General features: G+C 54.0%; 2 protein-coding genes across 2 annotated transcripts in view; both read left to right on the top strand.

Annotated features, from left to right (window-relative positions):
* Nucleotides 1–736: 736 nt before the first annotated feature.
* Nucleotides 737–10,707, top strand: LOC311319928 (protein mono-ADP-ribosyltransferase PARP14-like; the record flags this gene model as incomplete). Its single annotated transcript, XM_084451560.1, has 15 exons — nt 737–902; nt 1,192–1,304; nt 2,081–4,135; nt 4,348–4,572; nt 4,785–5,009; nt 5,122–5,188; nt 5,354–5,500; nt 5,666–5,725; nt 6,744–6,920; nt 7,739–7,877; nt 8,098–8,153; nt 8,384–9,004; nt 9,467–9,600; nt 9,832–10,003; nt 10,424–10,707. 15 exons carry the CDS (start codon nt 737–739, stop codon nt 10,705–10,707), a joined length of 4,641 nt encoding a protein of 1,546 aa, XP_084307686.1.
* Nucleotides 10,708–12,834: 2,127 nt separating this feature from the next.
* Nucleotides 12,835–15,000, top strand: part of LOC311319927 (kelch-like protein 33) — a gene marked incomplete at both ends in the record, with an annotated part of 3,308 nt that continues 1,142 nt past the window's right edge. The window contains 2 exons of the mRNA XM_084451559.1: nt 12,835–13,675; nt 14,050–15,000. The exon at nt 14,050–15,000 is cut by the window's right edge and continues 10 nt beyond it. Of these exons, the coding sequence (XP_084307685.1) occupies nt 12,835–13,675; nt 14,050–15,000 (1,792 nt within the window). The remainder of the gene's footprint in view (nt 13,676–14,049) is intronic.

Genomic DNA, 15,000 nt, shown 5'->3' with positions numbered 1-15,000 from the left:
CGCAGTGATCAGTATATTTATAAACGCACCACATATTCATCTGTGTAGGCTACACAACTGGCTACACTTTCTTCATTTCAAATTATCATATTTCAACGATATATTTATGCATATAGGTCCATATTAATTTAATGATGTCAATACGAAGTGAAGATGCTTATTTTTATGAGGTGAATGTATTTTGCTCTGTAGGCCTACTGTAGCCTACCTTTATACTTGCTCGACAATCAACTATTTATAGGCTATACCTTATAGGCTAAACAATGATTTTTCACATTGAAAAGTACAGTGTGACACTGAATATGAACACATTGTGTAAAATGTTAACGTTAATGTATTTATGTTTCAAATCTGATTAATTGCGCATTATTTTTGCCATTACAGTATGTTTTGAGATTATGTGTAGGCTATCATGTTAATAGTTAATAACTAGTTAATTATTAAAAGTGAATAAATGTGCCTCGCTACCCGCTGAAAATGTGTGTGTTTCATAAATGTTGTGTTTCATAAATGACTGACGGGTAGAATGATAGACAGGACGAAATGAGAGAGAGAGAGAGAGAGAGAGAGAGAGAGAGAGAGAGAGAGAGCGCGGAAGTGCAAGTGCGTGTTTCTGGAGAGGAGGGTGAGCTCCAGTGTGAAGGTGTAGCCTGCTGTGCGCTCCTTCGGCCGGATACGTGAAGCAGGTGCAGGGCTGCTGAGCTTGGCGGAAAAAGAAGAAACTAGCCTACTCATCATGGACCAGTACCCCGTTTTCTTTGAGGTGTCGCATCTGGACGCGGAGAAAAAGGAAAAGATAGAGAAATATTTTCAAATTCGACGGAAATCCGGAGGAGGGGAGTGTGGACCCGTCGAGAAAGTTCACAACAATGTTTGCAAGCTCGCATTTAATAGTCCAGAAGGTGAGAGGAGAAGCTGTTCAAGTAATGGTAACGTGGAGTGGAATTAACTACCCTACAGAAAATACTGATTGATTTTGACATTGCAGAATATATTTGCATTTTAACTTTGAACTTTCATATGGCTGGTTGAACTTGAGTGTATTGTAGGCCGCCGGATTTCAATCCGTAAATCTCAAGGCTACTGTACTTTCACTTTCATTTAATTAGCCTAATCTATTCATAACACACAAGTACGGATGCAATTGTCACGCTGATTTTTCCCCCCCCACTGATTGTGCTACCGCCTCAGACCAGGAGAGGGTGCTGCAGAGACGGGAGCATGTTGTTGAGCTCCGCGGGGGTTCTCTCACACTCACCGTGCGTCGGAGCCAGGAGGAGTCCGGGCTCACCCCCGGACCACAGGTAAGATAACTGGAGCTTTATGGTTTCTTTTGAGATTAGGTTTCAGTAAATTTGGTTTTCTTTTTTTAAAACACAAGTAACTAGAAATGGTGCTCAGAGAGAACAGACCTACAGTATGCCCCCCTCCCTGAATGCGTGGCTCCAGGGCTGGCAAGTTTGACCAAAGGTTTGGAGCGAGATTCTTTCACTTAGTCACAAGCCCCCCCCCCCCCCAGTTTGTATGAATGAAGGAATGAATTAGTTTTTTATTATTGTGTCATGCAAAGGGTATTGCCCAGCCCACATGGGCTTATATGACACCATTACGTAGTTCATATCAAGATAGACGCCGGGTAGTACAGTACATGAGACATAAGGAACAATAACAGATTAAATCACAGTCAAGGAACAAAGGAACGGCCATATCATATGGATATGATAAAAGGAAAAATAAATAATACAACAGAGGATCAGTTAAACATGACATCCTGCCTTCTCTTCCATGCTTTAGAGACAAAGTGAGCGCATCCAAAGGGATCATGAGTGATTCTAGTTTTAGACAATCTGAATACCAAAATACCTCAGTGTTTTGTTGCTGTATTCGTTGGAACCACAAAGCTCTCAGGTCATCATATTAAGTACAATACAGGATAAAGTGGGATTCATTTTCTATTGTAAGTCGCTTTGGATAAATAAAATAAAGCTTGGATGAATTAATAGCTTTCAATCTCTCTGTCTTTCTCCAACTGTAGACTTCCCGCTCCCTCCCTGAGTCGACCTCAGCGTCTGTTCACCAGGAGCACAACGTGCCGCTGGACCCCTACCTGCTGCAGTACGTGAGGGAGACCCCAGGGGCCGAGCGAGACCTCCAGCAGTGGCTCTCCTCCCTGGGCTGCTCCCTGCAGCTCCCCCTGGAGGACGGAGGACCGACTGCGCTGGTGGTCCGGGGCTCGGCCGGGGACGACGGTGGGGTGAGGGGGGGGTGGAGGGAACAGGTGGACACACTGTTCCGGGAGATGTACATCTGTCATTACGAGGTGGAGCCTAAGAAGATCCAGGGACTCCTCGGGATGAGGTCTCGCCAGGGAGTTGGCGTGGGAGTGTACAGCGAGGTGGGCCAGGGCTTTGCGGTAGTGGTGGGGGAGGCAGCCCTGGTCCAGGCCAGGATCCTGGAGGTCACAGAGCAGGTGAAAGGTCAGGGGTCGGGCGCCAGACAGGAACGGGTCAGCACCGTCTGCCGGCTGGGCCAGGCCAAGCTACGCCTCGTGGGGGAGGGGCTGGAGCGGGAAGTGGGTGCGGTCGCCCCCGGCGTGACAGTCGCCCGTCAGGAACCGGGTCAGCTGGTCCTGGAGGGACCCGCCGCAGAGGTGCTGAAAGCCAGAGAGTGCGTCTCCAAGATGGACGCCCAGGTGGAAGAGAGGCTGGTCACGGGGGTGTCCTCCCTCCTGGTGGCCTTCCTCAGGGGGGCGTACGGGGGCCCTGGGGATCTGGCGGACCTCCTGGGGTTGAGGGGTCAGGTGGAGGTGGAGTTGGGCGACACCGAGCTACGTCTGCTCACCCTCGACCCGGACAAGCTAGCGGCGGCGGAGGGCGCCCTCCTGAGGATGTTCAGGGAGGAGAAAATCAAGGTACCCAACGATTCCGCCCTCCCGCCCGAGCTGAGGTCCAGACTGGAGGCCGAGCTGTCAGAGGCGAACCCGGACGGACGGCGCCGGGCGGCGGTCCGCTACGGCCCGGGCGGCCTGGTCCAGATACTGGGCCTCGCCGAGCGGGTGCTGGAGCTCAGGGCGCTGGTAGAGGAGTTCCTGATCGACCAATCCCGGGCGGAGGAGACGGTGGGTCTGCCGTTCGCGGAGATGCTAGACCACCTCCCGGAGTTGCTGGACAGGCTGGGCCTGGAGCACCAAGGGGTGACCCTCACCCCGGCCTCCGCCCCGGCCTCCTCCGGCCGGCCCTCCGTGGTCCTCTCTGGTCCCTCCGGGCTGGTGACCAAGTTCCGGGGCCTGCTGGTACCTGCGCTGAGCTCCCTGGTGAGAGAGAAGGTGACCATCGACCAGCCCGGAGCCGTGCGCTACTTCCAGGACCAGGGGAAGGAGTACCTTCAGGTGTTGGGGCGCGCCCAGCACAGCCTCATCCTGCTGGAGAGACCGGCGGTCCTGTCCGCTCCAGTTCCCACCGGTAACCGAGAGGCCCGGTCCGAGAAGGTCCCCGCCGCTAGCTACCGCCTCCCGAGCGGACTCCGGGTGGTGGTCCGTCAGGGCGACATCGCCCGGGAGCGGGCGGACGCCCTGGTCAACGCGGCCAACGAGGACCTGGACCCGGACCGCGGCGGGGGCGTGGCGGCGGCGCTATACTGCGCGGGCGGCCCGGAGGTCCGGCGGGCCAGCCTGGCCCTGGCGCGGCAGATCGGGAAGGTGGCCCCCGGCACGGCGGTGGAGACCACCGGGGGAGACCTGGACTGCAAGGCGCTGCTGCACGCCGTGGCGCCCGTGGCGGGCCGGGTCGGGGGGAGGGAGCGGGCCCTGCTGGAGCGGACGGCGGCGGCCGCCCTGGCCCTGGCCGACACCATGGAGCTGGAGAGCCTGGCCATGCCGTGCATCGGCCTGGGGGCGTTCGGCGTGCCGCTGGCGGTGTGCGCCGAGGGCGTCGCGGTGGCCCTGGCGGACTTCGGGAGAAGCCCGCGCGACCTGACCCGGGTGACCCTAGTCAACCTGAACGGGGAGGCGGTGCGCGCCATGCAGGAGGCCTGCGATAGGCTGTTGCTGCAGGGGGGCGGGGAGCGTGAGTCCGGAGACGCGGCGGAGGCCAGCGTCCGGGTGGAGGTCGTCCAGGGAAGCGTGGAGGCCCAGCAGGTGAGGCCTAAACGTCCCTCTTGTTGTCCTGTACGTAATGTGATCTCTTTATCTGTCTGCGCTGGTTCAAACACCCTTTCCCTACCCCTTCCTCTCTCCCTCTCCCTCCACCACTCCCCCTTTCTCTCCTTCGGTTCTCTCCCCCTTGTCTCTCTCCCTCTTTCTCCCCTGTCTCCTCTCCCCCTCTCCTCTCCTCTCCCGTCTCCCCCTAGGTGGATGCCCTGGTGTCGCCCATGCTGGGCATCGACCCCACGTCCTCCCGGTTGGGCAGGGCCCTGTGCGAGGCCGTGGGGCCCGGCCTCGACGCCTCCTTCTCCAAGGAGGTTGACCCCGGGGACCTGGTCCTGGTGAAGGGTCCGACTGGACTCGGGTGTGGTCAGGTGTTCTTCATCAGCTGCGCCCGTTGGGACGGCAACCCCAAAGGACCGGCGGCACAGGTGTGTGTGTGTGTGTGTGTGTGTCTCTGGATGCATGTGCGTTAACCTGAATTTGGTATGTTTTGGTTCTGGTGAAATCTTTTTCTGGAGCACAGATTTCCATAACCCTTTCCGGGTTATTCCAGAGGTCTGTGTAACTTCCTGAAACACTTTTGACCTTTCGACCTTAGTTGACCTTTAACCCATTGACCTCCCACCCTCCTTGACCCCAGGCTCTGAGGCAGGGTATCAGGGAGGTTCTGCAGTCCTGTGAGAACCGAGGCTTCGGTTCCGTCGCCTTCCCTGTACTCGGACCCGGTGCGGTCCTGGGGTTCCCCCACGACGAGGCCGCCAAGGTTCTGCTGGAGGAGATCCGTGGACACCAGCAGAACCGGGCTAGCAGAACCCCGTTCCTCATCCGTATCGTCATCCTCCCCTCCGACAAGAAGTCCGCTAAGGTGAGAGAACACCCAGGAAGAACGCCGGCCATCTCTGACCCACAACTGAAACCCTACACACATTTCCAGTTGGGCGCAAAACTGATGTTTTGTGGCGTGTGCTTGTATACAGGCTTTCAAGTCTTCCCAGGGTGCTTTGCGTCTCAGAGGGCTCACTATTGATGCTAACCTAGATCAAGGTGGGTTATTAAGATGAAGGAATGCCTTCCTACCAACAGACACACGCACACAGATTATATGATAAAGAAATTCTCTATCCCTCTCTCTCTCTCTTTCTCTCTCTCTCTTTCTCTCTCTCTCTTTCTCTCTCTCTCTTTCTCTCTCTCTCTCAGCCTCTCCCTCAGCCTCAACCTCCCCCATCTCATCCACCCCTGATGAGGTCACCGTCATGGTGGGTGTAGTCAAGCTGCAGCTGGTCTCTGGTGACATCACCAGAGAAAACACTGACGTCATAGTCAACACTGTGGACTTATCCAAGCCCAACGAAACAGGTACCGTAACCACTAGCACGTCTGCTTTTATCAACGTCGATCAAACTACGAAGAGCTGAGCTCAGAGTGCGAATGTACATAAGTACTTGTAGCCTCGTTCAATATCAAAGAGAAAAAGAACGTGGATGCCTAAACCAAGTACTTCCTGTCGTCCTCGTCCTCTAGATGTCTCCAAAGCCATTCTGGCTGCAGCTGGCCCCAGTGTTCAGGCCGAGTTACAACGAGGTAAGGGATGAACCACACAGAGGTTAGTTGTCAGTATACATTACTACAGGCCTAGTTGACAATATACTGTTGTCTATAGGCTACCTGTCACCGAAGACCATCTCAGATATGGTTCATAAAACGACTGTGAAAACAACTTCAGAACACAGCTTCCGTGTGCCTCATTCTTCTCTGAGGTTTTTCCTGTCTCAAGTGCCTCAGCTATTCTCAGCACAAGAACATAGACATGCCTTAAGCCGCATGTACACTGTGCGATAAAACCCACAATTCTGAGGTCGTAAGGTGGTCGTGGGTTGTCGCAGACAGTCGTAGCTCATCGTACGCAAAATCGGGACTCGCAAGTCGCACAGTGCGAGAAGGTGTACGATCTGTGTTCATCGCTATGACGTTCTACGACGAGGCTACGACCTCCCGATAAAATATCTGGCTTGTCAGATATTTTCGCCGTAGATCGCCGATCACGTAGAAGTTTAGCCAAGATGACTCGTGGGCGTAATCGGGGCTGACAGAAATCGTAGAGTGTGAATACAAATCGCATAGTGTGAATACACACGTCGTATGGTCTTGAGACGGAGTCCCGGTCGTACAGTGGGAAGGGATCCCCGATCTAAGACTTTTTCAGTCGTACAGTGTATAGAAGGCTTTAGTTGGTCATGGTCAAGAGGTCTGGAGGAGATCAAGTGTACATCCATAAGAAGCTCACTGCCCACTGGTCTACCAGGTCATAGTTGGAGAACTCTAGCCATTGGACTGAAACTATGTATAGATACAGACCACCGACTATAAAGTTGGGACAAACTCGATACCATGTTGTCTGATCAGCTGAATGCCAAAGCGTTTCTCTGGGACTGACCTGGAATTCTGTCTGCTGTTAAATAAATGCTGAATCTGATCTACAGTTCAGTTCCGGCAAACTACTTTCCTCTTCGGCTATTGATTCTTCAATACCATCGACAATCATCATATATCATCCTCTCTTCCTCTTCCCGTCTTTCTCTCTCGTCCTCCTCTTCTCCAGTGGGCGTCCCGCCAGACTACATGGTCTCCACCGGCCCCGGCGCCCTGGCTTGCAAAGAGGTCGTCCACGCCAGCTTCTGGTGCGACCTCCAGAAGATCCGCAGGACCTGCGGGAAGATCCTGAGGCAGTGTGAGAGGAAGGGCCACCGCTCCGTGGCCTTCCCAGCCGTCAACACAGGTGCGTGCTGGATACTCTGTGGCGTGCGCCGGTCAAATCCTTCCCCAGTCAACGCAGGTGCGTACTGGATTCTCTGTGGCGTGCGCCGGTCAAATCCTTCCCCAGTCAACGCAGGTGCGTGCTGGATACTCTGTGGCGTGCGCCGGTCAAATCCTTCCCCAGTCAACGCAGGTGCGTACTGGATTCTCTGTGGCGTGCGCCGGTCAAATCCTTCCCCAGTGAACGCAGGTGCGTACTGGATACTCTGTGGCGTGCGCCGGTCAAATCCTTCCCCAGTCAATGCAGGTGCGTACTAGATACTCTGTGGCGTGCGCCGGTCAAATCCTTCCCCAGTCAACGCAGGTGCGTACTGGATACTCTGTGGCGTGCGCCAGTCAAATCCTTCCCCAGTGAACGCAGGTGCGTACTGGATTCTCTGTGGCGTGCGCCGGTCAAATCCTTCCCCAGTCAACGCAGGTGCGTACTGGATACTCTGTGGCGTGCGCCGGTCAAATCCTTCCCCAGTCAACGCAGGTGCGTACTGGATACTCTGTGGCGTGCGCCGGTCAAATCCTTCCCCAGTCAACGCAAGTGTAAATACTCGTAATATGATATCCTTAAATGTGTACACTGATGAAATCCTTTCCTCTAGCTCGTATTGGTCGGTACGGGACTGTGGGTCGTACTGCAGAAACATGGTGCTACCATCCCCACTCTATGTGCCCTGTCTTTGTCTTAACTGTATTTTAAACAGCATATGTAGTTTCATATACCTCCAGATAAACCGGAGATGATATTTGTGTCACGTTGTAAGAGGCGCCTCACCTCCTCCTGGCCAGGTGCCGGGGGTGTGGACTGCAGCGAGGTCTGCAGGGCCATGGTGGAGGGCATAGTGTCCACGGTGACGGCCCTGTCCCCGAAAGCCCTCTCCCTGGTCCGCATCGTCATCCTGCAGAGGCCCGTCTTCCAGGCCTTCAGGTCGTTCCCTCGTTCCTTCTCAGCTTCAAAATAAATAAATAAATACACACATTTATAAAATAATAACAACCACAACAACAATAATAACAATAATAATAATATTATAATATTATTATTATTATTATATTAAGCTTTTTGGGGGGGGGGGCCATTGCGCAGAACAATACAAACATGCGTGGAATTTCTCTAGACTTTTGTATTTGTGGTTTTTGTGGTGCAGGTCGGAGCTGGAGAGTGGCCCGGTGGAAACCATTGCCCTGCCTCTCACGCTGAAAGGTGTGTTTGTGTGCAAACAGATTTGCAGATAAATCTTTTTAATATGTGCTCTCCCGGTCTCTCTTGTGTCTTCCTCCCTCCATAACTTTCTTCTTTCCCCTCTCTCGACTCAGAGAAAGCCCAACAGGTGCTCAAGAAGACACTGAAGATAAGGTCCTCCTCCTCAGCCTCCTCCACCTCCTCCTCCTCCTCCTCCACCTCCTCCTCCTCCCATCCCTCCGCCCCCCCAGGCTTCACCGTGGCCCCCTGGAGGTCCCCCCCGGCGGTGCTGTGCGTGGTGGGGCCGGGGCCCGAGGCCGTGCAGGGTGCCAGGGCGGGGTTGGAGTCTGTCCTGCTGGAGCAGCTCATCCGGAGGGAGGTGGAGGGGACGGACCTGTGGACGCTGGAGGCTCCTGAGCTCGGCGCCGTCCAGGACAAGGCCAGGGCCCTGGGGGTGAGCCTGGAGCCGGCCGGGGTGCCGCGGAGAGGAGCCGGGGCCAAATCCGGGACCGGGCCGGGCGGCGGCGCCGAGGCCGTCTACGTCCTCCGGGGTCTGAAGGAGGATGTGCTGAGTGTACGCGAGCTCCTGGACCAGGCCCTCAGCGGGGCCCTCCGTAGGGACCTCCAGGAGTGCGACGAGGCCCTGGTGGCCCTCAGCGTCCAGTGGTCCATGCTGGGGCCCAGGGAGGTGTGGATAGAGCTGGGACTCGGCGCCAACTACCTCCTGGAGCAGGCCCACCGAGAGAGCCGGGTCTCAGCCGAGGTGGAGAGCCCAGACGGGGGGATGGTGAAGGTGAACCTGCGCACCAACCTGGCAACCGACTGGCAGACCGGCCGCACCTACAAAGTGAAGAGGGAGGAGAATGCAAGCAGTACGCAGCGTTTTACTGTGGTTTTACTTGGTAGTATGCAGCGTTTTAATATGGTTTTACTTGGTAGTACGCAGCGTTTTAATGGGGTTTTACTTGGTAGTAACTACTTAAGTGTTGCTTAGTGCTTAGCTCAGTAAATTATGTGATGAGAGAGAAAGTGAAATGGCAGTGCAGCTTTTGGTTAACATGCGCACACACACACACACACACACACACACACACACAACCATTGTGTTTTCAACCAACTAAACACTTCTAGTACAATGTTTTGATGATCTATTTTCAACACTAAAGAGACTAAAGACTAAAACACTAAAGACTATAAATAGGTCAAATGACTTCATGGTCGTGTCCATACCTGCTCCCGCATGTACATGGAAATAATCACAAGTTAGGATAATGCTATTCCATCTCTCTGCTTTCCTCCTGTGTGCGTGCGTGTGTGTGTGTGTGTGGCTGCAGAGTTGCCAGCCTCCTGGGAGCCTATGGACGAAGGGGAGACACTGAGGAGGGTGCAGCTGCCCCCGACCTCGGAGGAATACCAGACTGTGGCCCAAGGCTTCCAGAAAACGGCGAGCAACTTCACCATCCACAAGGCGGGTTTGAATCTTGATATTTAAAAATCCTTCTTAAAAACCCACTTCTTCTCCCTGGCGTTTCACTCAGTCTGAGCACAAGCCGAGTCTGTTTCGTGTTTGTTTCGTCAGTTGAGATTCCTTGTTTTCGCCACGGATTACTTAGGGCCCACCTCTGTACAGCACTTTGGTTGACTGCTGTCATTTTAATTGTGCTTTATAAATAAAGTTTTCCTTGCCTCGCCCTCTCAGATTGAGCGCGTGCAGAGCGTCTTCCTGTGGCAGGCGTACGCTCTGTGCTGGCAGCGAATGACGGCGAAGAACGGAGCGGGCGCGGTGGGCGAGAAGACGCTGTACCACGGGACGGCCCAGCCCAACTGCACCTCCATAGAGAAGAGCGGATTCAACAGGAGCTTCGCTACCAGTGAGTGCTACCGGGCCGGCTCCTCCTGCAGGAGCGCTTCCCAGCATAGTCCCACAGAGGAGGCGCAGAGATGACCGCCGGGATGTTTAGGAGTTGCCAGGTGGAAACTGAGTGGTTGATGGATTGCCTCTCTGTCTCTCTCTCTCTCCTCCCTGTCTCTTCGACTTTCTCTCTCCCTCCCTCCCCATCTCTTTCTCATCCTCTCCCACTTTCTCTCTCTCCCTGTTTCTCCCTCCCTCCTTCCCTCCATCTCTCCTTCCCCTCCCTCTCCCTCTCCCTTCCTCCCTCCATCTCTCCTTCCCCTCCCTCCATCTCTCACTCATCCTCTCCCACTTTCTCTCTTTCTCCCCGTCTCTCTCTCCCTCCCTCCATCTCTCCTTCCCCCCTCTCTCTCTCTCTCTCTCATCTTCCTCTCCACAGCCACTGCCTTCGGAGTGGGCGTGTACTTCGCCGTGAGTGCCGTCTACTCGGCCAAAGGCTACTGTTCGCCGGACGGCGCCGGTCTGAAGCGCATGTACGCGGCCCGCGTCCTGACCGGGCGCCACACGCCAGGGAACCCCAAAATGAAGGTAACGCCGCCACGCTCGACCTCCGACCCCAGCGACCGCTTCGACAGCCTGGTGAACGACCAGCAGGCGCCCGCCATATTCGTGGTCTTCCACGACGACCAGGCCTACCCGGAGTATCTCATCACTTTCTCCTGAAAACTTTCACGGCAACAGCTCGCTTTGATTGTTTTGGTGAAAACAATTACGCGTACCTCAAAATGTTTGGTGTTCCTTTTGCTGTTGCTGTTTCCGACGATAACCGAGTGCACTCGGAGAACGCTTCCAGCTTTACCTGCTGGCACAAACCAGCTTGTTCCCACTGCTCTTTTTTGATCTTTGTTCTTCAAAGACTACTATGTCATGTCCATCTCGTTTTCCATTCTTGTGAGCTAGGGGTCAGATCTGAATGATATACACAACTGTATGGAGGGTTTAGTTTGTCTGACACTGAAGTCATGTAGGAGTTTTAAGTTGATTTTTATCTATTCAAACTTTTGGTTGTGGATTTGTGTTATGTATCTGTTTGCTCATGGAATTTGTCCACTTGATACTTCTGCAATGTGTGAGCGAACTGTGGTTTTATTATAGCTACACGTCACTGTCTACTTCACAGAACGTAGAAAGTGGAGTTTATCTCAGATGTATTTTACCGGTTAAAGGGCTCTACTTCTGAAACCTGTGTGGATGTGGGTTAGTTGAGGTGGCGATGGCGAGATGTGTCTGTGTTGACATGCAGTTAAATCTTCCTCTGAATAAAGTACCAGGTCTAAGTCCCTTTTACCCATTCTTTTATTCCAAAGCACACACGAGACACGCTTGCCTCTTATGCATATCTATAAGCGTAAACATATTTGGAGGTAAATACAATTTCACCAAGTGTGTGGGAGTTTTGTTGGGACTGTTTAATGTGGCATGTTTTTACAGTATGTGGTGCTTTGAAATTTCATGCACCGTACTGTAGCCTACTTTTCCCACTGCCAGCCAAAGGTTGCAAGAAAGTGTGTTATCGCATTGTCCATTTCGTCTTGCATGTGTATCAAACAATAAGATAGACACCGTCTGTCAGAAGAAGAAGTTATTGAGGAAGTGGAGCAGAAAAACAGCCTATAATGTGCCTCATGTGCAGTGGACTGATAACACAATCACTTCCAGATTGATTTTAAAACCTTATTACCTTACTATTCTACTGTAAAAAAAAATATAAAAAAAGAATAAGACGTGAATTGTTCCATGATTCACTAGACTAGACTGAGTAATCTTCATTTCATTTCAAACCTTTATTTTCACTCAAAAGGCACTGAGGTTTCCCTCATTTACAGTGATGTTGAGCTTACAATAAAAACAGACACAGATTACAGCAGTAGAAGTCACATGCAGCATAAGCATAACCCTAACCTTGAAACGGTTACAAAACAATATACATTACAATGGTTCATAATCTTCTTAAATTAAGTCAAATTATACATGAGAAGGAAGAATTTCAATTTTAAAAGTGCGTTGGAGGACATTCCAAAAGTCAGGGGCACTGAAGGAGGATTTGCCCAGATCAGATCTGCTCAGGGGACCCTAAGTAAATGGTAAATGGACTGCACTTATATAGCGCTTTTCCACCTTAGCAGCACTCAAAGCGCTTTACAATGGCCTCTCATTCACCCATTCACACACACATTCACACACCAATGGCGGTAGCTGCCATGCAAGGTGCTAACCTGCTCATTGGGAGCAATTTGGGGTTAGGTGTCTTGCTCAAGGACACTTCGACATGTGGACAGTAGCAGACGATCATTCCATCTGGTCATGTGGGCTCCATCATTCCATATCAACAACATTGTAACATAAGAAGGTGGTTTTCATATAAGGGCTTCAAAGATAAACAGGTACCAGTGCTGGTCGCGCCTTGTGTTCTAATGTCATGCTGACCGGTGGCCTTTTGAAACAGAACCCGTCTGACCCAGTAACTAGGAATAGCTGCTTGTTTACGTCTGAGAACTGGCCTGAGATGGTGTGGGAGTCTCTATGAGACAGAGAGGGGGAGAGAGAGAGAGAGAGGAAGAGAGACAGAGAGAGTGCGAGCCAGCGGCAGTACTGTATATGTCTATAAGACACTCGTGCAGTGCAGCGAATCTCAGGAGAATGTGAACAAGCTGGACAAGAATACAGAGCAAGTCGGAAGCTGTTGACGGTTACTACAGTACGTCATTGGTGTTAATACTGAACAGGCTGGAAGACACGAAGTAGCGAGCAAAATATTTCGTAGGGGCTCCGAGCATCGACCCCGGCGCGATGGCGCGGCGTCACCTGCCCACGGAATGGGCGGAGCGATGGAGGAGAGAGAAGGAGCAGAGGAGAAGAGCGATAGAGGAGGGAGGAGAGAAGGCGGAGGAGGACAAGCGGGAGCTGCGGAGGATCGTTGCCTACAACAACGCCAGGATGGGCTTGAGACCGAGGGATGCGGAGAAAGAGGAGGAGGAGGAGGGAGGAAGGGCGAAGAGGAGGAGCGGCGGCGCGTCGAGGAAGGAGGGAGGGGAGGACGAGGAGGGGCAGAGCGCAGGGCCGGAAGAGGAGGAGACGGCCCTTGTGTACGGCAGAGACGGGTACCCTGGAGAGTTGTTCCAGACGCTGGAGGAGTTCAGGGACTCCTCTCTCCTCGCTGACCTGACTCTGAGCACTGAAGATGGGCTCAGCCTCCGCGTCCACTCCCCGGTCCTGGCGGCCGTCAGCTCCCTGGTCCAACGCAGACTTAAGGAGAGAGATGGAGAGAGGGAGAGGAGATCTGTTGACATGGATACACAGAGAGAGGTTTCCGTGGTTCTGGGTCCTGAGGTGGGGCGTGCGGGGCTGGCCGGGGTGCTGGAGTTCGCCTACACTGGGGCCATAGCAGCTCTGAACCGGGACAGTGTGGTCCAGGTACAGGCTGCGGCTCGCGCACTGGGGGTCCACAGAGTTCTGGAGCTCTGCAGACGGGCGGAGGAGGAGGCGGAGGAGGGAGGAGGGAGGAAGACGGAGGAGAGGAAGATCTCTGCTGTGGAACAGATGGAGATCAGTCTTCAGTCCATCAGACAGCTGTGGACACAGAGAGTGGGCTGTGATGTCGAACTGGAGGTGGATGGGACTTCATTTCATGGTGAGTAGACTTCCTTCAACATCTACTTACTGTAACAGTGAACAAACAGTATTTATGGACTCTAACCAGGGAGCAAGTCAACTTAACTGAATCAGACATTGGTGAATGTATGTTTCAGTTCTACCTGCTGTGTTCACACCGGGCGCGGTGAGAAAATTCGCGCCGCCCAGTTCGCCCAATCTCGCCGCGGGATCAATGGGTCGCCGCGCGAATCCGCCGCAGAAAGTTTAAAAAAAATGTAACTTTTGCGAATGTAACTTTTCGCGCCGCCCGCCGCCCAGTTCGCGCGAATTGTATTGACTTTCTATGTAAACTGGAAAAATTTGCGCCCGGTGTGAACACAGCATTAGTCTCCATCTCCTGTCCCCCCCTAGTCCACAGAGTTGTCCTGGCTGCCAGCAGCGACTACTTCCGGGGCATGTTCACCAGTGGGATGAGGGAATCCCAGCAGCCCCGTGTGACCCTCCCCTTCCTGGTGCCATCTGAGCTGGAGGCTCTGATTGGCTGCTCCTACAGTGGGGCCCTCCCCCTCAGCTGGGGGCGTGTCTTCGAGCTCACCTGCACCGCCCTCCAGCTCCAGTTCCAGCCCGGCATCTCGCTGTGCCTCGACTTCCTGCGGCAGGAAATGGACGCCCGCTCCTGCCTGGACGTGGCGTCGTTCGCCGAGGCCTACGGGACGGCGGAGCTCCTCGAGGCGGCCGACGACTTTGTCCTGAGGAACTTCCAGGAGGTGGCGTCGACCGCCAAGTTCCTGGACCTGCCTGCGGGGAAGCTGCTGGACTTCCTCCACAGCGACGGGCTCTGCGCTCCCTCGGAGCTGTGGGTGTTCCGGGCGGCGGTGGCCTGGGTGGAGGCCGACCCAGAAGCCAGGCTACCCCAGGCAGAGCAGCTGATGACCGGGGTGCGCTTCCCCCTCATGACCTTCCGGGAGTTCAGGGAGGTGCGGGCCGTCAACCTGCGGATGGAGTGCAGGAGTGGAGGAGGAGGAGGAGGGGAGGTGGAGCTCTACGGGTCAGCCCTGATGGAGTTCGGTTTTAGCCAGCCGGGCAGCCAGGACCGGTCTCGGGTCCGAAGGCCCAAAGACGCCCTGGTCCTGGTCGGCGGGGAGCAGCTGGACCGGGACACCGGCAAACGCCGGCCCAGTAAGGAGCTGTGGTTCGCCAACTCGCTCCGCAGTGGCACGGGACTGGTGAAGGAGGTGGAGTGGAGGATTCTGGGAGAGATGCCGGAGAGTGCGAGGTTCAGCCACGCCGTGGCGGTGTTGGATGGGCAGCTCTACGTGGTCGGGGGGTGTGTCTTCTACCCTAAGGACGACACTCTGAAAT

The sequence above is a fragment of the Borostomias antarcticus genome (assembly GCF_949987555.1).
Source record: "Borostomias antarcticus genome assembly, chromosome: 17".
NCBI classification, from domain to species: domain Eukaryota; kingdom Metazoa; phylum Chordata; class Actinopteri; order Stomiiformes; family Stomiidae; genus Borostomias; species Borostomias antarcticus.
This window is presented reverse-complemented; position numbering and strand designations above follow the sequence as displayed.